The sequence below is a fragment of the Mercenaria mercenaria genome, chromosome 8 (assembly GCF_021730395.1).
Source record: "Mercenaria mercenaria strain notata chromosome 8, MADL_Memer_1, whole genome shotgun sequence".
NCBI lineage: Eukaryota > Metazoa > Mollusca > Bivalvia > Venerida > Veneridae > Mercenaria > Mercenaria mercenaria.
This window is the reverse complement of record NC_069368.1, coordinates 43,196,324-43,220,777: the sequence shown is the minus strand read 5'-3', so window position 1 is coordinate 43,220,777 and position 24,454 is coordinate 43,196,324. Positions and strand designations below refer to the sequence as shown.

General features: G+C 37.5%; 1 protein-coding gene and 1 long non-coding RNA gene across 2 annotated transcripts in view; both read left to right on the top strand.

The window, feature by feature from the left end:
- The window catches only part of LOC123566493 (uncharacterized), a 158,833-nt gene that overhangs the window by 25,410 nt on the left and 108,969 nt on the right, over window positions 1-24,454 (top strand). The window contains exons 8-14 of the mRNA XM_053549125.1: window positions 841-1,043; window positions 1,893-2,018; window positions 4,401-4,549; window positions 6,613-6,772; window positions 7,467-7,736; window positions 10,221-10,409; window positions 14,372-14,515. Coding sequence (XP_053405100.1) covers window positions 841-1,043; window positions 1,893-2,018; window positions 4,401-4,549; window positions 6,613-6,772; window positions 7,467-7,736; window positions 10,221-10,409; window positions 14,372-14,515 — 1,241 coding nt within the window. The remainder of the gene's footprint in view (window positions 1-840; window positions 1,044-1,892; window positions 2,019-4,400; window positions 4,550-6,612; window positions 6,773-7,466; window positions 7,737-10,220; window positions 10,410-14,371; window positions 14,516-24,454) is intronic.
- LOC123559639 (uncharacterized) lies at window positions 15,181-22,634 on the top strand. Its single transcript, XR_008372035.1, has 2 exons — window positions 15,181-15,342; window positions 21,174-22,634. It is a non-coding gene; the product is annotated as an uncharacterized LOC123559639 (long non-coding RNA).

The following is a 24,454-nucleotide window of genomic DNA, read 5'->3' as shown; positions in this document are numbered from 1 at the left end:
GTTGTATAACTGTTATAGTCTATAGTCAATAGTTACAGAGCTGAGCTATAGTCAATAAACCTTACCAGTGATACTGAATTGTCTATCAGTACTGGCCTATTGTCTGTAAGTAACAGAAAATCCTTCATCGATATAGGTGCAAAACCTTTCTTGGATGGATCATTCTTATATGTGATGAAGCCACCAACCTGGCTTAATGAAGGTCATTGATTCTACCCAGATGCCTTCCCGGCCTAAAACATTGTTTTGAGAGGCACCTTTTGACCTATTATATTGTCCATGCAACATTAAAAAAAATCATATTGATAACTTTATTGTGACAATTTCTAACATGTCAGACTTTCAGAGACTTGTATTCTCAGAAAGAACTATATCTCTGCTATAGAAAAAGACAGTGAATATGAGATGTTAACTTTAATGTAAGTAAGTTAATTTCCATTAACCACAGTCCTCTGAATTTACTCCTTCTTCCTTTTTTCAGTGTCTCTTTTTCGGATGTAAAATTCTTATGCCACCATTTTTATTTAACATGTGATAGGCGTATGCAGATTTCATTATGCATGCTGAAATGCAATAGAGTGAAAGAAATGCTGAATGCTGTTGAGAAATGTCAGTAGGAAAGAAGATAGATCAGGACTCTATTTTTGGACTACTTTGCATAGGCACACATTTAATTTGGTGGTGATCAACCTTAAAGTTCAAAATAGTTTAATACAAACATACATCAGTAAGATTGATTGTAAAACAGTTGTGTTTGTGTTTGAAATGAACTATGATAATTTTATTACTGTCAGACCTAAATTCATGCAATGATGCTTACATATGTATTTGCTTTTTCAGTTTCTGATAAAATGAACCGTCCCACAGAGGACTGGAGCTCATTTAAGGTAGTGATAGTTACTGATGACACGGTTCCGTGGAGTCCCTTAGCGCTTATCACTGGGGAGAAAGACATCAAAGCCAGGAAAAAGTTAAGAATGAAAACAAATGTGAACATTGGGAAATCCACTCAGATAAACTTATTTGAAGTGCCAGTGGACTCAGTAAGTTAAAAACATCAGTTATACAGTGTATTTTCCCAGTTATGGTAATGGACCTACAACGACACTCCATAATTTCCATGTAAATGTACGTCAGCCTGCACAAATCAGATAATGCCTAAATTATATATAGATAATATGTAATTTTCCGTTTATTATTAAGGGTCCACTACCTTGGATATAAATGTTCTTTGAAGTGCAAAATATACTTGCGCTAATTGAGGTGCCAATACACTTGATAAGTTCAGTATAGATATTACGTGTTGTACCCAATCATATACATATGCAAAATTGCATAAAACTTCCATATACAGTCGGAACTCGATTTCTCGAACTCACTAATCTCAAAAATTTAATAACTGGAAGGTATGTTCAAGTTCCGTTCAGAAATCACATACAAAATACCATTTTATGTCAAATTTCAGTTATCTGAAAGTAAAACGCTCAATCACTTGGAATTTGTACAATGGAACTTTTATGGATGGAACACCTTCTTTGAATTTATATTGTATGTAATACAGGCAATAGGCTACTATCTATAAAATTAATTGCTATTTGATTGCCAATAGACTAAATAAATTCAAATAAACTTTTGTATATTACCAATCAGTTATGAATGCAGTTTGAGCACGTACAAATAAGCCCAACAGTTAAACTTGTGCTTGAAGGGCTAAAAAGTTGAATAGCAAGTGTCTCGAAATGTTTTGATGTTGAACTTTGAAATTTATTGATTCAGCACCTACAGTTTTATTTGGAACACACATCTTGTTTGTTTCTCATTTTGCAACTTAATGTTAAATACCAATTACTATACAAGATGATTACATTTAGTATTATTTTTGGTGATTGCAGGGTTTTGTTGGCATGTTGGTCAGCAAAGGCAGTATTGTAATCATCCCATACCTCCTAGCAGAAGATGGTCCCGACCCAGACTATCCAGAAGATATCTGCAAAAATATCATCAGAGTTTTTACACAGGTATATTGTGGCATTGTTTTGCATATTGTTTTGTTTTTCACATTTGTAGCGAAATTAATGTTACAGTTTTCCAGAATTTTATTCACCTAACAAGGAGATTCTCAAATGACAGTTGAGTTTAGAATAGGAAAGTGGAAACTCCACAGGTCACTCAGGATGACAAAAATGAAAATGTTGTGAGCTTGGTTTGATTGAGCCTGTTTGTGGATGGTAGTGCTACTGTCCACGCCCTGTAGCCCCAGGTTAAGCAGAACTCAACATTTACACATGTTACAAGTACCAAAACAAAAACGATTTAGAGACATCCGCAGATTTGTTGTTCCCCGCCTTTTTTGAAGAAAAAAGGGGGACATAGAAATAGGCTGCGTCCTTCTGTCTGTCCATCTGTCCTTCCGAGCTCACATTTGCATACTTAGGTGGCTATAGGAACAATAGGTAACTGTACTTTTTCTTTGATGTCATTCATTCCGTAAGGCTTTTATGTGGCTATTTTTCTCTTACGTGGCTAAAAGAACAATAGAGAGAACAAAAGAGTAGCCACATAAGTATCCATATGTAGGAACGCCCGTCCTTCCTTCCCTCTGTCACACTTTGTGTCCGGTCCATAACTTTGCCATCCATGAAGGGATTTTAAATTAACTTGGCATAAATGTTCCCCATAAAAAGACGACGTGTCATGCGCAAGACTTAGACCCCTACCTCCAAGGTCAAGGTCACAGAGGTCAAAGGTTAACAGGGTCTGTTTTGTGTCCGGTCCATAACTCTGCCATCCATGAAGGGATTTTGAAATAACATGGCATAAATGTTTACCACAATGAGTTGGCATGTCGTGCGCAAGACCCAGACCCCTAGCTCCAAGGTCATGGTCACACTTAGAAGTCAAAGGTTAACAGGGTCTGTTTCGTGTCCTATTCATCAAGGGATTTTGAAATTATTAGGTACAAATGTTTCCCATAATGAGACGACATGTCATGTCAAGATTCAGATCCCTAGCTTTAAGGTCAAGGTCACACATAGAGGTCAAAGGTCAGATACAAGAATGACTTTTTCTGGAGCATTTCTTCTTCATGCATGGAGGGATTTTGATGTAACTTGGCACAATTGTTCACCATTATGAAACAGACTGTCATGCACAAGAACCAGGTCCCTAATTAGAATTACTTCCCTTTGTTGTAACTATAAATGGCTTATATTGTAACTTTTTTATTACTGGCCGTAAGGAAAAATTGAGACCACTTTTCTGTAGTACAACATGCATGTTACATCCAATTTTTAGGTGTATTTTGATCTATCGCTACCTGGTTAGGATTATTTTGTGGACTTTTTTTTTTTTTTAAACTTTTTTCAAGATTAACTTCATTTTGTGTTATATTGTAACTTTTTTATAATTAAACGTAGGGACCACATAGAAGTTACTTTCAAATTTTTGGGTGTATTTTAAGGTATCTCTTCCTGGTAAGGAGTTTTTTTTGTGGTCTTAGAAAAAGCAAAACTTACTTCCCTTTGTTGCTACTAAAATAGCTTATTCTTGAAACTTTTTAACCTGGTTGTTAGACTTGGATATGTCATTGTTTTGGCTTACTGTCTACCAAACTTATACAGAATACATTTTACTGTAACATCTACATGATGGGCATATATTGTGACATTCTGGCACTTGTTATTTTTTTGTTCATGCCAAGATGCTGTATTGACATGCAGTATGTTTTGTGAAAAATGTCCTTAGGTGGGGACGTTGGTAACTCTGTTACAAATTCTTGTTCATATGGCAGTTCGCATGGAACCTTCAATGATACACTAGTGTGTAATTCAATGAAAAACATTGTATTGTCCCCATTTAAAATAATGAGCTTGCCCTAAAGAAGAAAACAATGGGCAGAACTGAAGAAACTGGAATTTAGAAAGGGGATCTGAGGCTATGGAGCTTGCGTACCACAGAAACTGCTAAAAGACAAAATTAAAAAGCAGGCACCGTGTATAGAGTGATGTACTACCTTGTTTTATAAGAAATCTTTAGTATAGGGAATATTCAGTTAGTGAAAACATTTGACAGATATAAGAGAGAACTATACTTGCATGCTAACAAATTTAGCATTAAGTTGTCAGTTGATACATGAGGCAGTTTTCTGTTAATTGATGTGAGGAAGTTGTCAGCTGATACGTATGCAGAAGTTGTCAGCAAAATAGTTGTCAGCTGATTTAAATGAGGGAGTATCAGCTAATTTATGCAAGAAGTTGTCAGTTGATTTATGTGAGGAAATGTCAGCTGATCTATGTGTCAAATTTTTCAGCTGATTTATGTGAAGAAGTTGTAACTGCCTTGAATTAAGAGGTTAAGATGACATGAGCTGTCAATGAAAACCAATTTACTTTAATTTTCAGTGCCCTGATTGTGTATTTGTGGTTCTTGGAATTACGTCGGATACTGGACCTCTTGTGAAGGAAGTAGCAGGCAGATACTTCAACCTGATTTCAGATCTCGTTCGCAGGAAAATGGATCAGTTGAATACTGAGCTCAAATTTTCTATTGAGTAAGGGAAAAAGCTTGTCCTGTAATTTTTGAATTTAATACAGTTCCTAGAAACATTTATAACATGACAGTTGAAAGGTTAAGGTAATGTCGCCGACCTCGCCAGCCAGTAGATTGAGTAATGACAACTCAAGTCTGGGGTTCGTATGATAATGTTTTTGACGACAGATACGATCCTGCAACTATAACATAAACATTTGATCGTACCAATGGAAAACAATAATTACGAGTATTGGAACAATTGATGAATGCACAAAATCGATAATTACAATAAACAGGGTTCCCACGCTTCCTGGAAAACTGGAAAAGTCTTTGAATTTTTCATCTCATTTTCAAGGCCTTGAAAGTACTAGAATTTTAAAGAAAGAGTAAAAAACCTGGAAAAAGTTGGGAATTTTGTTCTTTCTGTATGCTCACAATATTGCCAGTGTACATAAAAAGCAAACATATTTAAATAGAGAAACACCGGCATTACTAAATTCGTGTCTTCAACTCTTCATATCAGTTGAGATTATAGTGGTGTTACAGCTACTTAGTCTATACGGAGTTGTCTTTCTTTGTAAAGTGTCTGGTGATTAAGATGAAAGAAAAACGTGGCACACTTTGAAAAATAATTTCTTTCCTACAAAGAGGAGAAATTGGCAAAGCTAGTGTAAAATACGACCTCAAAAGTCTGAAAATTGACAATAAATCGGTATTGCCAGATGACTGGATTGTCCATGCTTATTATCTGACTGAAATACATCTGACAAATTGCAGAACACACTTAAAATTGAATCACAAGGTGAAGAGATGCTTATCAGCACAAGAAGTCAATCTAAAAAGCAGCCTACTGACAACTTTGAAAAGTCTTAAACGCTTGGTGAAAATTGAGTCCTGTTTTTTAGTTTAATTAAATTTACATGTATTATTATACCCCCATCGATGAAGTTCAAAGGGGGTATATTGGAGTCTGTCCATTTATGTCTGTCCATGATTCTTGTGAACCTAACTCTAAACTATTTGAAGGGTTTTGTTGAAACTTTACTGACTGGTAGTATATGACATGAGGATGTTCATATTACAAGATAATCTAGCAAAGGGGAGCTAAATCGGACCTAGATATTTTCCATTATGTCTCTTAAACAATACTACTTTAACCAAGTGACAGTGAGCGAGGCAGAAGTATTCATCCCCTTTAGGGATAGCTCTAGCTTGTTTTCTTAAAGTTCTAGCACCTTTTAAAGATCTTAGAGGCAGTGAAAGAATTCCTTCTGACGGGACTTGAACCTACAATGTCTGGATCAGGTTTGGGCACTCTACCTTTGAACCACGAGGGGCTCTGTTAGTCCTTGAATTTTATGAAAATGTCCTGGAAACGTCCTTGAAAAGTCCTTGAATTATTTCCATGGAAAAGAGTGGGAACCCTGAATAAATACATGTTTATAAGTTGAAACAGACAATTACCTTTATATATATAAATGTATATAGACAATAGATGGGAAAATATTTTAGCATAAAATGGCTATGACTTTTGTTTACACTTCTGAATATGGCGGTGTGGTTGTGATTGGTTATTGATTCATGCAAATGAATGTTAAGTAGAAGATTAATCGAACATAAATATGAGATTAAAGGTCTAAAGGTAGTAAATTCTACATAATACGACTATTTTGGATTACTGACTACAACTACTATATTAACTAACGGAACTGTATAAGGTGTTTTTGACTAAGTATAAAGACTAAAATCTTTCTGTTTAGCACTAACTAAACAAACCAAATTCTTATAAAAATATTTGTAGCTTTGGTACGAAACGTGTATAAACAAAGGTGTTAAATACAACACACTCTATGACAGTAACATTTGAATGTCAGAGTCATACTGTTCAGTAACTTATTAGATACATAATAAGTGTTGTTTCAAGCTCACCACATCAAATAGATTCGAAAACAAACTACCTAAGATATGCAGTGCAATGTCTTTGGTTCATCAAATTTATTGAGTTGTAGGAATTTATCCAGATGATCAAATTCAACTATGGTTTGGTAAAAATTTAAGCTATGGAGAAATTTTTATTTTCAGAACGAAACTGTTGATGGGGAGGATGTTTTACTATTGTCAGCAGATGTTTAGTCATGGCCAAGAACTTCTGCGATGCTTGAAAAATATGGTGAAACCAGACATGGATTTATCACAACCTGATAGAGAGAGGCCACCAGCCCAGATTTTACCATCAATGATGGTATGTTTTTAGGAAACTAATTCATTCATGGGATACATGTCATAACAAAGGATCCCTTCACACACTTTGAATTCTTTGCCATTTTAATACCAAATGAATTACGTAGCTCCCATAACTCTTGCTTTCATTTTGATAAAATTATGACCCTTTTTGTACATTTTTTTCTTCTTTTTTTTTTAACAATATTTCTGTTTGCATTGTCAGCAAGTCGATGTTTCAGTAACTACACACAAAAACTTACTGCGCTTCACAAGTTTTGTAATTTCAGTAGTAAGAATAAAACTTAATAAATCTTGACTACATTTTATTAAAATTATCGCATTTTTATACAAATTAGATTTCAAGCATCTGTTGCTTTTTTTCCCTCAATTTTTTTTGTTTACTTTTAGTTCCTTGTGTTTTTGTGATATTGTCTCTTTGTGTGCCAACTCCACATCTCCATCATCTCCATCAGCTCCTCTCCCCCCCCCCCCCCCTCCCCATCCCCAATCATCAACCACAATGCCTTCAGAATTATAAGTGCAAGTGCACTTTAAAAGCTTTTAACAAGTTTGCCACAAGTAGAAATTGCAAGCTTGCAGCAAGTCAGTATCTAGCAATGATAAATTCAATAAAGTTATTAATATCTGTCATTAACAAGTAACTAGGAATGCCTGCTGTCGTTCAACCTTTCCATTTATAATCTACGTTACAGAATATTGAAGAAGACAATAAAAGTGCATTTGAGAAAACAATTGAATCAGCCATAGATGCCTTGAAATTTCATTTCCCATGGTACTTCATACCATACCAACTTGACCTGAAGAATGCCCTTGTTGCGTTAGAAAAGGAGCGGGTACCGCTTACCAGGACAAAGGACATTGTGGATTCCAAGAACACATCAAGTGGAGGATTTGCAAATTTTACTTCACACCCAAATAATTTCCTGTTTATTGGAAAGATGCTGGAACTTCTGGATAGAATGGTAATTTTAAGATGCTCTCTTAGGTCACACAGTTGATAGACAAATGGCATAGAAAAAGAAGTGGCAGATTCAAATAGTTCTAAGTTTTGTTGGTTTTTGCTCTTAAGAGCATTTTTCCATATCTTCATTGCAGTATTTTGCTTAAACCTTATGGCTGGCCCATGCTTGACATTTTTTGCTTGCTTTTCATTACGAAATAATTGTTTTTATGAAATTTGTCAGGAGAAGTTAAGTCATACATCAACATGATAATTTGGGTTCTTAATTTTGAACTAATTTTACAAAGAGTGAGTGGCTCTGTTCATAGACAGGGAGTAGCTCTTTTCACAATAAGTGAGTGGCTCTGTTCACAAATAGAGAGATACTCTGTTTACCAGTAGCAAGTGGCTGTGTTCACAAATAGCGGATGGCTTTGTTCACAAATACTGTATGGTTCTATTTACAAATAGGGAGATACTCTGTTTTCTACTAGCATGTGGCTCTGTACACAAAAAGCAAATGAGTCTGTTCACAGATAGCAAATGGCTGTGTTCACAGGTAGCAAATGGCTCTGTTTACAGATAGCAAATGGCTGTGTTCATAGATAGCAAATGGCTCTGTTCACAGATAGCAAATGGCTGTGTTCATAGATAGCAAATGGCTCTGTTCACAGATAGCAAATGGCTGTGTTCATAGATAGCAAATGGCTCTGTTTACAGATAGCAAATGGCTGTGTTCTTAGGTAGCAAATGACTGTGTTCTTAGGTAGCAAATGACTGTGTTCATAAATAGCAAATGGCTCTGTTCACAGGTAGAAAATGGCTGTGTATATAGATAGCGAATGGCTCTGTTCACAGATAGCAAATGGCTCTATTCATAGATAGCAAATGGCTGTGTTTATAGGTAGCAAATGGCTGTGTTTATAGATAGCAAACGGCTGTGTTCATAGATAGCAAATGGCTCTGTTTACAGATAGCAAATGGCTGTGTTCTTAGGTAGCGAATGCCTGTGTTCATAAATAGCAAATGGCTCTGTTCACAGGTAGAAAATGGCTGTGTATATAGATAGCAAATGGCTCTGTTCACAGATAGCAAATGGTTCTGTTCACAGATAGCAAATGGCTCTGTTCACATATAGCAAATGGCTGTGTTTATAGGTAGCAAATGGCTGTGTTCATAGATAGCAAACGGCTGTGTTCATAGATAGCAAATGGTTCTGTTCATAGATAGCAAATGCTTCTGTTCACAGATAGCAAATGTCTCTGTTCACAGATAGCAAATGCTTCTGTTCACAGATAGCAAATGTCTCTGTTCACATATAGCAAATGGCTGTGTTTATAGGTAGCAAATGTCTGTGTTCACATATAGCAAATGGCTGTGTTCATAGATAGCAAATGGCTGTGTTCACAGATAGCAAATGGCTGTGTTCATAGATAGCAAATGGTTCTGTTCATAGATAGCAAATGGTTCTGTTCACAGATAGCAAATGTCTCTGTTCACATATAGCAAATGGCTGTGTTTATAGGTAGCAAATGTCTCTGTTCACATATAGCAAATGCCTGTGTTCACATATAGCAAATGGCTGTGTTCACAGATAGCAAATGGCTGTATTCATAGATAGCAAATGGCTCAGTTTACAGAAAGCAAATGGCTGTGTTCATAGATAGCAAATGGCTGTGTTCATAGATAGCAAATGACTCTGTTTACAGATAGCAAATGGCTGTGTTCTTAGATAGCAAATGGCTGTGTTCACAGATAGCAAATGGCTGTGTTCATAGATAGCAAATTGCTGTGTTTACAGATAGCAAATGGCTGTGTTCATAGATAGCAAATGGCTGTGTTCATAGATACCAAATTGCTGTGTTCACAGATAGCAAATGGCTGTGTTCTTAGACAGCAAATGGCTCTGTTAACAGATAGCAAATGGCTGTGTTCATAGATAGCAAATGACTCTGTTTACAGACAGCAAATGGCTCTGTTAACAGATAGACGGTGGCTTGTTCAGTTTCTTTTGTGTTAAAGTGTACAAAGGATAACCATGGGAAAAGAAGACTCAATATTTTAATATGTATAGTGTCTTTAGTGCCTTGTAGTGATGATTTGAAATTCAATTTAATTATAAGAGTATTCTGAGAATTAATTAGACTTTATTTTGTTTTTACTTCATGATGATTTATTTGCCATGATTATTTTCTAACTTGAACCACACATTCTGTTTCATAAAATGACCAGACATTTGACATCAGCTGGATTTGAACTAAAGACTTTCACTGAAAAGCCAGTTTCTTATGCATAACAACACAGGTTGGCTTGTGTAGAGTCATAAAAGTAATCTGTTGATCATATATCAGTTCCTTTAAATGGCTGCCATTATCGATATGTAAGATCTTAATGAAACTTTTTTGGCAAACTTCATTTCCATGATTTCATTTTATGAAATTGAAGCAGATAGTGAAAACAAAAGAGGGTATTAACAGACTGTAAAGGTAGAGAGATTTTCTTGTAGGGGAAATACCTGTACTACCCAGAACTGGCTGAGGGGTATGCCTTGTCTGAGTTTACATTCATGGAAGATGTTTACGACAAGCTGCTGAATGGCACGGCGCCTTGCAAGGCCAGTTGGAGGTTTCTCGGCGCAAACATTCCATGCTGGACAAAAGACAGTATAGCAGGTTTATGTCCTCAACCTGAGATGGTAAGCAAAACATAGTTTAAGGGGATTTATATTACATTTATTCTGCACTAATTGCAATGCTACAGTTTTGCAATTTTTAGCTCACCTGTCACAAAGTGACAAGGTGAGCTTTTGTGATCGCGCGGTGTCCGTCGTCCGTCCGTGCGTCCGTCCGTCCGTGCGTCCATAAACTTTTGCTTGTGACCACTCTAGAGGTCACATTTTTCATGGGATCTTTATGAAAGTTGGTCAGAATGTTCATCTTGATGATATCTAGGTCAAGTTCGAAACTGGGTCATGTGCCATCAAAAACTAGGTCAGTAGGTCTAAAAATAGAAAAACCTTGTGACTTCTCTAGAGATTTCACAAGATCTTCATGAAAATTGGTCAGAACGTTCACCTTGATGATATCTAGGTCAAGTTCGAAACTGGGTCACGTGCCTTCAAAAACTAGGTCAGTAGGTCAAATAATAGAAAAACCTTGTGACCTCTCTTAAGGCCATATTTTTCATGGGTTCTGTATGAAAGTTAGTCTGAATGTTCATCTTGATGATATTTAGGTCAAGTTCGAAACTGGGTCACGTGCGGTCAAAAACTAGGTCAGTAGGTCTAAAAATAGAAAAACCTTGTGAGCTCTCTAGAGGCCATATATTTCATGAGATCTTCATGAAAATTGGTCAGAACGTTCACCTTGATGATATCTAGGTCAAGTTCGAAAGTGGGTCACATGCCGTCAAAAACTAGGTCAGTAGGTCAAATAATAGAAAAACCTTGTGACCTCTCTAAAGGCCATATTTTTCATGGGATCTGTATGAAAATTGGTCTGAATGTTCATCTTGATGATATCTAGGTTAAGTTCAAAACAGGGTCATGTGCGGACAAAAACTAGGTCAGTAGATCTAAAAATAGAAAAACCTTGTGACCTCTCTAGAGGCCATACTTATGAATGGATCTCCATAAAAATTGGTCAGAATGTTCACCTTGATGATATCTAGGTCAAATTTGAAACTGGGTCACGTGCCTAAAAAAACTAGGTCAGTAGGTCAAATAGTAAAAAAAAAACTTTTGACCTCTCTAGAGGCCATACTTTTCATGGGATCTGTATGAAAGTTGGTCAGAATGTTCATCTTGATGATATTTAGGTCAGGTTTGAAACTGGGTCAGCTGAGGTCAAAAACTAGGTCAGTAGGTCTAAAATTATTTAAATCTTTTGACCTCTCTGGAGGCCATATTTTTCAATGGATCTTCATGAAAATTGATCTGAATATTCACCTTGATGATATCTAGGTCAGTTTCGAAACTGGGTCATGTGCGGTCAAAAACTAGGCCAGTAGGTATAAAAATAGAAAAACCTTGTGACCTCTCTAGAGGCCATGTTTTTCATGAGATCTTCATGAAAATTAGTGAGAATGTTCACCTTGATGATATCTAGGTAAAGTTCAAAACAGGGTCATGTACCTTCGAAAACTAGGTCAATAGGTCAAATAATAGAAAAACCTTGTGACCTCTGTAGAGACCATATTTTTCAATGGATCTTCATGAAAATTGGTCAGAATTTTTATCTTGATAATATCTAGGTCAAGTTCAAAACTGGGTCACATGAGCTGAAAAACTAGGTCACTATGTCAAATAATAGAAAAAACAATGTCATACTCAAAACTGGGTCATGTGGGAAGAGGTGAGCGATTCAGGACCATCATGGTCCTCTTGTTTTTATAAGACATGATTCATGTGATACATCATTTTAAAGAACTCTCAAGAATGGTAACATGAACTTTTTAAATTTTCAGATTATTGTACACCCCGACAATAAGGTTGTAAGGGGGGGTATACTGGTTTCAGGTTGTCTGTCTGTCCATCTGTTTGTCTGACTGTCTGTCCGTCCGTAGACACAATCTTGTGCGCACCATCTCTCCTCATCCCCTTGACACAATCTAATGAAACTTTACACAAGTGATCAGTAACAACAGTAGTAGTGCATGGGGCATGTTAGTTTCTTTCAGAAAAAAAATTTCAGAGTTTTGGGACTTTGTTTTTTGTTACTATACTATATACAGAGACACAATCTTGTGCGCACCATCTCTCCTCATCCCCTTGACACAATTTAATGAAACTTCACACAAGTGATCAGTAATAACAGTAGTTATGCATGGGACATGTTAGGCTCTTTCAGATTTTTAGCTTGACTATTCATAGAATAGTGAGCTATTGCACTCGCCCATGCGTCGGCGTCCGCATCCGCGTCCGCGTCCCGATTTTGGTTAAGGTTTTGTATGTAAGCTGGTATCTCAGTAACCACTTGTGGGAATGGATTGAAACTTCACACACTTATTCACTGTGACAAACTGACTTACACTGCACAGGTTCCATAACTCTATTTTGCTTTTTTACAAAATTATGCCCCTTTTTCGACTTAGAAATTTTTGGTAAAGGTTTTGTATGTAAGCTGGTAACTCAGTAACCACTTGTGGGAATGGATTGAAACTTCACACACTTATTCACTGTGATGAACTGATCTACATTGCACAGGTTCCATAACTCTATTTTGCTTTTTTACAAAATTATGCCCCTTTTTCGACTTAGAAATTTTTGGTTAAGGTTTTGTATGTAAGCTGGTATCTCAGTACTTACTAATGGGAATGGATTGAAACTTCACATACTTGTTCACTATCATGATCTGACATGCACTAAGCAAGTCCCATAACTCTACTCTCTTTTTTTTCAAAATTATGCCCCTTTTTCGACTAAGCAGTTTTTGGTTAAATTTTTGTATGTAATCTGATATCTCAGTATCCACTAATTGGAATGGATTGAAACTTCACACACTTGTTCACTGTCATGATCTAACATGCACTGTGAAGATCCCATAACTCTACTTGGCATTTTTACAAAATTATGCCCCTTTGACTTAGCAGTTTTTTGTTAAGATTTTGTATGTAAGCTGGTTTCTCAGTATCCACAAATTGGAAAGGATTGAAACTTCACGAACTTGTTCACTGTCATGATATGACATGCAGTACAGAGGTTCAATACCTCTACTTTGCATTTTACAAAATTATACCCCTTTTTCAACTTTTGTATTCATTCAGTTGACAAGGCTGTTGAATAGTCGAGCGTTGCTGTCCTCCGACAGCTCTTGTTTTTTTATAGAGTTACGGGACTTTGTTTTTTGTTACTATACTATATACATAGACACGATCTTGTGCGCACCATCTCTCCTCATCCCCTTGACACAACTTAATGAAACTTCACACAAGTGATCAGTAACAACAGTAGTTGTGCATGGGGCATGTTAGGTTCTTTCAACGACAGAAATTGCAGAGTTATGGGACTTTGTTTCTTGTTCACATACTATGTACATACAGTCTGCATATGCAATCTTGTGCGCGCCTAATCTTCCGAACCCTTGCACACAATTTAATGAAACTTCACACAAGTGATCAGTACCAACCCTAGTTGTGCATGGTGCATGTTACGTTCTTTTAGATAAATATTCTGCATAGATATGGGACTTCGTTTTTTGTTACTATACTATATACATACAATCCACATAATTATGCAATCTTGTGTGTGTGTCAAATTGCAATGTTCTGTGTCAGTGCATGCGGGGGTATATTCATCACCTTTAGTGATAGCTCTAGTCTTGATTAGTTTTAAATTTTTTGTCAAAAATGGTTTCGATGGATATATTCTATTTTATATTTTGCTACCTTAGACAAAATTTCAAGTTGGCTACTTTACAAATTAGTGGCTCTGAGGCTGTAATTTGGTGCTCTGTGCTTCTGAGAAATCTACCCTTACCTATTATCTTTTATTTGTGAATTCTAATGAAACTTTGATTCTTAACATAAAGCAACATTTTTTTTTGATGTTGAACAAATCAAAGGGGGTTTTGTGTGCCTTGTGTCCTACATTTGCTTCAAAAACTGAACTGTCCAGTATCCTCTTCATCTGTTATCCTTATAGAAGAATATTTGTTTCAGGGTCCAGTTGTGGCAGAATTGTTACAGAAGAATGGCTTATTGTTATGTATGCCACGTGATGTGTGGACAACAGAATTGTCTGCTGGTGAACCTTATGCCTACGTACTGTTGAAGGATTTGCCATACTACCCTGCAGTAGACATAGTAAGTTTTAAAGGTTGATTTTAGTATCTTTTTTTAGGTAGATCTTTTGAACTCGCCCATTCGTCGATGTCAGCATTGGTGCCCCGATTTTGTGTAGATTTTGTATGTAGCTGGTATCTCTGTAAACACTTGTGGGAGGGAATGGATTGAAACTCTACACACCTATCACTGCAGTCATTTGACTTGCTCTGCATAGGTTTTATAACTCTTCTTTGCATTTTTTACAAAATTATGCCCCTTTTTCGATTTCTATGGCCTTTGGTTTTTTTTTTCAAAATAATAAAAATTATTTTTAATTTAAAATAATTTGATTTATTTATTTCGAGAAATGTTTTGTTTGTTGTCATAGAAACGTAGCCAATCAGCTGTCAATCTGGTTCCCGATTTTGTAGTCCTTTATTTATAGCAATAAACCATTCAACCGAGAGCCAGTCGTCTAAAATAACAGTATAAAACCGAAAATCACGTGCAGTCTGTCTCACTTACGCTGTTTCTTTTGACAAGTCACACCGATAAATTCTTTAGTTCTGAGTAATAAGATTAGTAATTTAACTGCTAGTAAGATGCCACGTGGAAGAGTGCGGCAACGAGGAGGCAGGGCACGAGGTAGAGCGCATGGCAGGGGTATGCCAAGACCCCAAGACAACGACGCCAACCCGTACCAGTGGCAAATCAGCCGGAGAACCGCCCGAATACACGCGGACAGAAGAGGAGGGCCGATGACCTTGGTCAGGAGGATAGAAGCCCACAACGTGGTCCGGCAGCACAGGCGTTAGGAGACGAAGAGTTTGATGAAGGGGACAACCAGCTCCTGCAAGGAGAAAAAGGTGGGTCAGTTATTGATTTTGAACGTATTTTACTGGATTCGGGTGTTCTCCCTTCAGATAACAGCAGAAACCCATGTAGTCCGTTAGGTTTGAGTAAAAATGCGAGTACGGGGTGTGGCATCGCTCGTAATAATTTTGTTTCCCTGCCTCCTAGTCAACTTAATGAGTCAACTTTGCATGTGTCAGATTCGGGGCGAAGTTTTCCGTCCGTCCGTTTGGCAAACGACGACCTGTCGGCTCACGTACCCTCTACACTTAAACAACAGATCTGTCGAGAGGAATATACTAATCTCGCTTTACTCTTAAAAGGGGCTGTTGAATTGTCTGACTATTGCACAGGTAACATTTTCAAACTGTCGTCAGACGGTCATATTGAGGCGTCACAGCAAGTGTGCAAAGACAAAATAATGACCATAGAAAAATGGACGAACGCTTTTATCATTTACGCATCCATTTATTTACAAACACACAGTGACAAAGTCCATGAATTACTTCATTACATGTTCAATATTCGGGATTGTGCTATGCGCCAGGGGGGAAATGGGTGGAGAGATTACGATGAGCAGTTTCGAATCCGCCAAGCCTTAACACCCGGCTCCTGGTCACAAATGAATAATGAACTCTGGTGGCGCTGCATACAAGTTAAGGATGAGCAGACGTCAAATAATACTAGGTTAAATCCTGGAAAGTACACTTGTAATGATTTCAATATGGGTAACTGCAACTGGCCTAACTGCAAATACGCACATGTATGCTCAAAATGCCGTGCACGACACCCAGAGGTTGCTTGTTTTCAGTCAAGATCCTTTGTTCAAGCTCAAAACTCAAAAGCTCAGCCTAATTTTCGTGGCAGAGGCTTCCGCCGACCCTTTAGAAGACCAAGAGGAGGTAACCCGAGAAATTAATAGGCCTAAGGTCATTACGCCCTTGATCAATGCATCAGATCAGCCGCATAACTTGGATGTTGTAAATTTAGCAAAATCCCCTGTCAAAATTGAGGCTATTAGGCGCTATTCTCGTTTGTACGACCCCAACGAATCAAAGTTTTTAATAAATGGTTTTACTCAAGGATTTCCAATCCAATATACAGGTCCCAGGTTAGCACGAGATGCAAACAATCTACGTTCTACGACATTAAACCCAAATATCATAAAAAATCAAATTAATAAAGAAATAGAGGCAGGCAGGGTTGCAGGTCCATTCATTCACCGCCCGCTTAAAAATCTAATCGTGTCACCGATTGGCCTTGTTCCAAAAAAAGCTCCTGGGGAATTCCGCATGATTCACCATTTGTCATACCCCTCTGGCGGTTCAATCAATGATCATATTGACCCGGCTTTATGCACGGTCCAATACACTAGTTTTGACGAAGCGGTTTAAACTGGTTCAAAATTTAGGACGAAACTGCAAGCTTTTCAAGTCCGATATAAAAAGTGCATATCGCTTAATTCCAATCCGGCCGTCAGATTTCGAACTGCTAGGATTTTGCTATAATGGCTATTTTTATTTTGATAAGGCCCTTCCTTTCGGAGCGTCGATTAGTTGTATTACATTCGAAAGGTTTTCTAGATTTCTGGAGTTCTGTGTCAAGCTTAAGTTAAAAAACGGAAATTTAATTCACTATCTTGATGATTTTTTGGGGGGAGACAAGTCGTTAGAATCATGCACTCGAGCATTAGAAATTTTCAAAAACACAATGTCAGAACTTGGTGTACCTCTAGCTCTCGAAAAAACGGAAGGCCCGACAGAAGTTTTAATATTCTTAGGATTAGAACTTGATTCAATCAATATGACGGTGAGAATCCCAATGCCAAAAATTCAAACGGTTGTTCAAACAATTAAAGAAATACTTTCACGAAAAAAAACAACACTTAAGAAAATGCAGTCTCTCATAGGGTCTCTGAATTTTTGTTGCAGGGCAATAGTTGTGGGCAGGCCATTTATTCGCCGCCTAATAAACTCTATTTGCGGCCTTACAAAGCCTTATCATCATATCCGGGTAAATGAAGAGATAAGACTGGACTTAAAAATGTGGTTAACTCTGCTTCAGAATTTCAACGGCATTTCCATTTTTCATGATCAATATTGGGTCACAAATGAAGACGCACAATTGTACACTGATAGCGCGGCGGGCACGGAGTTAGGATTCGGGATTTACTTTCAAGGTCACTGGTGTCACGCGAAATGGCCAATCACGTGGCATGCACGTGGTCTTACGTCCGATATAACAGTTTTAGAGTTGTTCCCCATTTTGGCTGCTATATTTATTTGGGGAAAAGATCTAAAAAATAAGAAGATCAAATTTAACTGCGATAATATGGCAGTAGTTCAGATCTTGAACAAATTATCTTCTAAGTCGGAAAAAGTCATGTGCATTGTAAGAATCTTAACGTTAATATGTTTTAACCTTAACATCGTAATTAAGGCAGTTCACGTCCCAGGTCCTTCTAACAACGTTTGTGATGCTTTGTCTCGCTTTCAGCTGGACAGGTTTCGGAAGCTAGCTCCAGACGCAGACCAGTGTCCTCACCCGGTACCAGATTTCCTTTGGGACATCTTCAGTTTAGAGCTAAACAGCTCCTTTTTTCAGGAATCGCAGTAAACTCTAGACTGACGTATAATACAGCTTTAAGAACCTTTGAGAAATTCAGGCAGTCTTATAATCTTCCAAAGTGTTGGCCTCTACCCGAAGAACACATTATGTTATTTACTGCATTCTGTTTCGAAATGAAGTTGTCACCAAAAACTATTACGACGTATATAGCAGGTTTAAATTATTTTCATAAACTGTTCGGATATTATAATATATCCGGGGTCTTTGCTATTAACAAACTGCTGGAGGGTTGCCATAGGAACCGCATAACGCAAGATAATCGAACTCCTCTGACTTTACCAATCTTGATTGATATATGCAGAAAACTCCCTCACATTTGTTTTAGTGATTATGAATCAAAATTGTTTAATTCATTATTTACCCTGGCCTACTTTGGACTTTTTAGGGTTAGCGAATTAGTTTCTCCGTGTAAAGGATTATCAGAGGTTTCGCTTCAGTTATCTGACTTGTCCCGGATAGGAAGTCAGTACGCTATAATTAAGCTTCGTCATTCTAAAACAAATCAAAGAGGTAAAGTGGTTACATTAAAAATACCCAGAGAATCAGGTTCTGTCTGCGCAGTGCAATCACTACTTGAATTCTTAGCGGTGAGACCAAAACAGGTTGGAATATTGTACTGTCATCAAGACGGCACCCCCGTTACGAGGTCACAATTCTCCGCTGTATTGTCAAAATGCGTTGGAAAGTGTCAAATTCCTGGTACTTTTCGATCACATAGTTTTAGAATCGGTCGGGCTACTGATTTAGCGTCTCAAGGTTTTCCACCAGAAGTTATTATGAAATTGGGTAGATGGACATCAAACTGTTATAAATTATATATCCGCTATCAGAAATAGGTCAGGGCACACAACTCTATCACTCTTGATTCAATAAATATACTTGTTTCCAAGTACGGCATTTGCGTGGCCTTTGTGTACTTACGAAATGTACAGTACAATCTCTTTAAGGCTATCCTGCTATTAAGCAAAAACCTCTTTAGAACAACATTCAAACTTCCTCATGCTGTAACATACCGTCAAAATTACTTCCTCAGGGCAACAACCTTTACATAATAGTCAATATTTGTATTTCCCAAACGGTGTTACTTTATAGGGGTTGCACTGTACTTATTTCATTTTCGCTTTAGCGGCAAATTCTGACTACCAATTCTGTTTCTCGATACTTGTAGATGTATGGGTTTTAGGGGATTCAATCCCTTACTGGCCGGCATCCGAGCGACGGACACAGGAAAGGTCAACCTTCGCTTGCCTGACTTAACAATTGCTTGGTGGGGAGTGAGGGGACTCGGCTGGACCTCTTTCCGCAACTCCATAGAGACCCAGGTGCTGCTATCGCCTCCACCCAAGATTATCATCATACATTTAGGTGGTAACGATCTTGCCTCATTATCTTTAATCAAAATGAGAAGAAGTATAAAAGGGGAAATCGAATACCTCCGTGAGGCTTTTCCCGACACCGTTCTGATATGGGTTGACATTTTACCCAGGCGTGTTTGGAGGGGGGTCACGAACGTAAAGTCGTTGGAGACAAAGCGCAAGCGTATCAATAGGTTGGGCCGTATAGCAACATGCCGTTCTGGCAGGGGAGATTTCATAAGCCCTGACATAGATACGGAAACTAACTTTTTTAGCGATGACGGTGTACACTTAAATGATGTGGGGTTGGAGTTTTTATCTAGATTATTTGAAGACTGCAATACAGGAAAACTCTGCTCAATAATAATTTTTTGGGGGATAAATTAAAATTTATTGTGGCGGAAAAAATTGTTTATTGACCGGAAGGTGACCGGGCGCTGTGGTTTAAGCTAAGAAAATTGAACCATATACTTCATAATTTTACCTTCGAAACTTCCGGTTACGGGTGTATCAACTCTCGTCGATGGCATTATTTGCGCTACAGATGAGACTTGTGCGTCTGTGACTTAATTGAGTTGACAGTTTCGGGTCCGTAGACTGTTTAATTACTTTTGTTTTGGGTTATCTCAGGTCACAAGCTTAGTAACGTGGTAAAATAATTGTTATGGCTCGAATGTTGCTTCGGGTCATTATACTGTGTTGACTCGAATGTCGCTTCGGGTCCTTATGTTAGCTTTCACTGTATACTCAAATGTCGTTTTGGGTCACTTGGTTATTTTGTTGCTGACTCGAATGTCGCTTCGGGTCCTTATGCTAGCTTACTGTAGACTCAAATGTCGCTTTGGGTCTTGTTATTGTAATTGTTGACTCGAATGTCGCTTCGGGTCTATAGGTCTGGCCCTTTGTGTATTGGTAAGACCTAGTTAATGTGGTTACCGTTTTTAGACGTGTTTAGCCAATGGCATTCCCTATATAACGCCGAATGTGTGGTTGTGCACTTTTAGTTTCCTAAGTTGGTACCTGTTGAGGGTACATTACATTGGGGAACTGGGGATTTACGATTACACAGTCGGTAGGACTCTATGGCTAAAGGTTTTTTGTCTGGATACAGTTAATATCTGAGTGATCTGAATGTAAATATTCAAGCGCGTTTTATTAAGTTAAAATTGGTTGCCTTTTATGTCACGCCCGGTCTCCTTTCGGTTAACTTCATTTATTGCATTTGATATTATTTGATATTATTTTCAATAGTTTGGTAGCAAGCTTTAACGCCTAACATACCGAACTCAGAGCGGCCATTTTACCCAACTCATATTAATAAATGTTTGAGCATTCATTTTAATGTAAACTGTATTAGATGATTGATTAAATGTTTGATTATTCGCCGCTCAGGCGCTTAATAAATAGAGTGAAGACTGCACGTGCTTTTGTCTTTTATTTTGAGTAATTACAAATAATAAAAATTATTTTTAATTTAAAATAATTTGATTTATTTATTTCGAGAAATGTTTTGTTGTGTTGTCATAGAAACGTAGCCAATCAGCTGTCAATCTGGTTCCCGATTTTGTAGTCCTTTATTTATAGCAATAAACCATTCAACCGAGAGCCAGTCGTCTAAAATAACAGTATAAAACCGAAAATCACGTGCAGTCTGTCTCACTTACGCTGTTTCTTTTGACAAGTCACACCGATAAATTCTCCCACCCGCCACACCCCGTAAATTCGATAAGTCAACAAATTTTTAGATGTTGCAGTTTGATCTTTTATATACGATGTATTGTATCATTTTTCTGTCTAACATTTGCATATGTCTGTTAGAATGTTATTGGAAACAGAATTGCTGTCTAGTACTTTTATTTCAGACTGTGTCGTCTGCTTAATATCGATATCTGTTGTATGGGAATCAGAAGATCGTCTGCGTTTGCCAACGTCTTCATTGGTACCAGGAACGAATGGACAGCATACGTATTAACGTTTCAGTCAGACTGTTGTATTTTATGAGATTTATTAAAGTTCCTAGGTTCACCAACAGAGAAATGATAGACTGTGATTACTTTTAAAGTGTTATTTAGTGAAACACAGACTCTGTTCATGTAAATTTTGTGTCATTCTCAAAGGACAGTTTCTTTGTTTTATTTGATATATTTTGGCAAACGGTACTGTTTCTGATATATGTTAATAATGTTTTTCATTATGAGATATCAATTATAACGTGTATATTTATGGAAATGACGGTCTCATGCTCCTTCTTTTTTAAATTACAATTTAATAGTCGCTCTTAATGGATAATTTGCAAAAAACAAAACAAAAAAGCGGAAAAAAATTGTTTATTGACCGGAAGGTGACCGGGCGCTGTGGTTTAAGCTAAGAAAATTGAACCATATACTTCATAATTTTACCTTCGAAACTTCCGGTTACGGGTGTATCAACTCTCGTCGATGGCATTATTTGCGCTACAGATGAGACTTGTGCGTCTGTGACTTAATTGAGTTGACAGTTTCGGGTCCGTAGACTGTTTAATTACTTTTGTTTTGGGTTATCTCAGGTCACAAGCTTAGTAACGTGGTAAAATAATTGTTATGGCTCGAATGTTGCTTCGGGTCATTATACTGTGTTGACTCGAATGTCGCTTCGGGTCCTTATGCTAGCTTTGACTGTAGACTCAAATGTCGCTTTGGGTCACTTGGTTATTTTGTTGCCGACTCGAATGTCGCTTCGGGTCCTTATGCTAGCTTTGACTGTAGACTCAAATGTCGCTTTGGGTCTTTTGTTATTGTTGTTGTTGACTCGAATGTCGCTTCGGGTCTATAGGTCTGGCCCTTTGTGTATTGGTAAGACCTAGTTAATGTGGTTACCGTTTAGATGTATTTAGCCAATGGCATTCCCTAACGCCGAATGTGTGGTTGTGCATTTTTAGTTTCCTAAGCTGGTACCTGTTGAGGGTACATTACATTGGGGAACTGGGGGTTTACGATTACACAGTCGGTAGGACTCTTATGGCTAAAGGTTTTGTGTATGGATACAGTTAATATCTCAGTGACCTGAGTGTAAATATGCAAGTGCGTTTTATTCATTAAAATTGGTTGCCTTTTATATGACACGCCCGGTCTCCTTTCGGTTAACTTCCTTATTGCGTTTGATATTAGTTTTCAATAGTTTGGTAGCGAGCTTTAACGCCTAACATACCGAACTCAGAGCGGCCATTTTACCCAACTCATATTAATAAATGTTTGAGCATTCATTTTAATGTAAACTGTATTAGATGATTGATTAAATGTTTGATTATTCGCCGCTCAGGCGCTTAATAAATAGAGTGAAGACTGCACGTGCTTTTGTCTTTTATTTTGAGTAATTACAAATAATGAATTATCAATTAAGTTTTGGTATGTACGCAGGAATCTCGGTACTCTTAATTGGATTGGATGGATGAACTGATATGCACTGTACAGGTTCCATAACTCAGTTTTGCATGTTTACAAAATTATGCCCTTTCTTCGACTTCTTTGGCCCTTGATTTTGTCATAAGTATGGATAAGGGCCTAAAAATTTATGTCACATATATCTCAAAAATTTTCTATACCTAGAGTCATTATATATATGAGCCATGACATGAGAAAACCAACATAGTGGCTTTGCGACCAGCATGGATCCAGACCAGCCTGCGCATCCATGCAGTCTGGTCAGGATCCATGCTGTTAGCTAACGGTTTCTCTAATTGCAGTAGGCTTTAAAAGGGAACAGCATGGATCCTGACCAGACTGCGCGGATGCGCAGGCTGGTCTGGATCCATGCTGGTCGCAAACCCACTATGTTGGTTTTCTCATGGCGTGGCTCATATATATTTATCTGATATGAATATTATTCAGCATGTGAATTTATGTACCAGGGGTTTTGATTGGGACTTCACTCTAGATTAATATTAGCACATTTTGGTGCCAGCACGATTTGCTCAGCTGGAATGAGCATCTATCACTTAGCTCAATAGGGAGAGTGCAGATGTACTGATTTATCCCCTGGCGACACACTTGACATTGTTCCTTGTGACAGTTTGATAAAAGCCATTGTGTCTGCAGAAAATTTGTCCTCAACCCTTAATTCGTATGGAATATTTGACAGGTGCATGCAGGCAACAAGTAGTTTAGTACAGAATCTAGGAACACTGGTCAGATAAACTGCCTGCTGTTACATAACTTAAATATTTTAGAAAAATCTTGCTAAATTGCTATATGAAAGTTGAAAAGAAAATGAAAATCTAAAGTTTATTGTCCTCAGTCTCTTACTTATGTGGTAAAGTGTTCATATACTTGTAGAGAACATCTCTGTCTCATGTGGCAAAGTGTTTATTTACGTGTGGAGAACATCTCAAATCATGTAAAGAAGTGTTCATAAATATATGGACAACATCTCTGTTTCCTGTGGCAAATTGTTTATTTACATGTAGAGAATATCTCTTTCTTATGTAGCAAGTGTTCATTTATACTTGTAGAAAATATCTGTCTCATAGTCAGTCTATTTACATGTGGAGAACATCTCTGCCTTGTGTGGTGAAGTATTCATTACATGTGGAGAACATCTCTGCCTTGTGTGGTGAAGTGTTCATTACATGTGGAGAACATCTCTGCCTTGTGTGGTGAAGTATTCATTACATGTGGAGAACATCTCTGTTTCATATGGTGAAGTGTTCATTTGTATGTGAAGAACATCTCTGCTTCATGTAATGAAGTGTCCATTTACATGAGAGAACATCTCTGCCTTGTGTGGTGAAGTATTCATTACATGTGGAGAACATCTCTGTTTCATATGGTGAAGTGTTCATTTGTATGTGAAGAACATCTCTGCTTCATGTAATGAAGTGTCCATTTACATGAGAGAACATCTCTGCCTTGTGTGGTGAAGTATTCATTACATGTGGAGAACATCTCTGTTTCATATGGTGAAGTGTTCATTTGTATGTGAAGAACATCTCTGCTTCATGTAATGAAGTGTCCATTTACATGAGAGAACATCTCTGCCTTGTGTGGTGAAGTATTCATTACATGTGGAGAACATCTCTGTTTCATATGGTGAAGTGTTCATTTGTATGTGAAGAACATCTCTGCTTCATGTAATGAAGTGTCCATTTACATGAGAGAACATCTCTGCT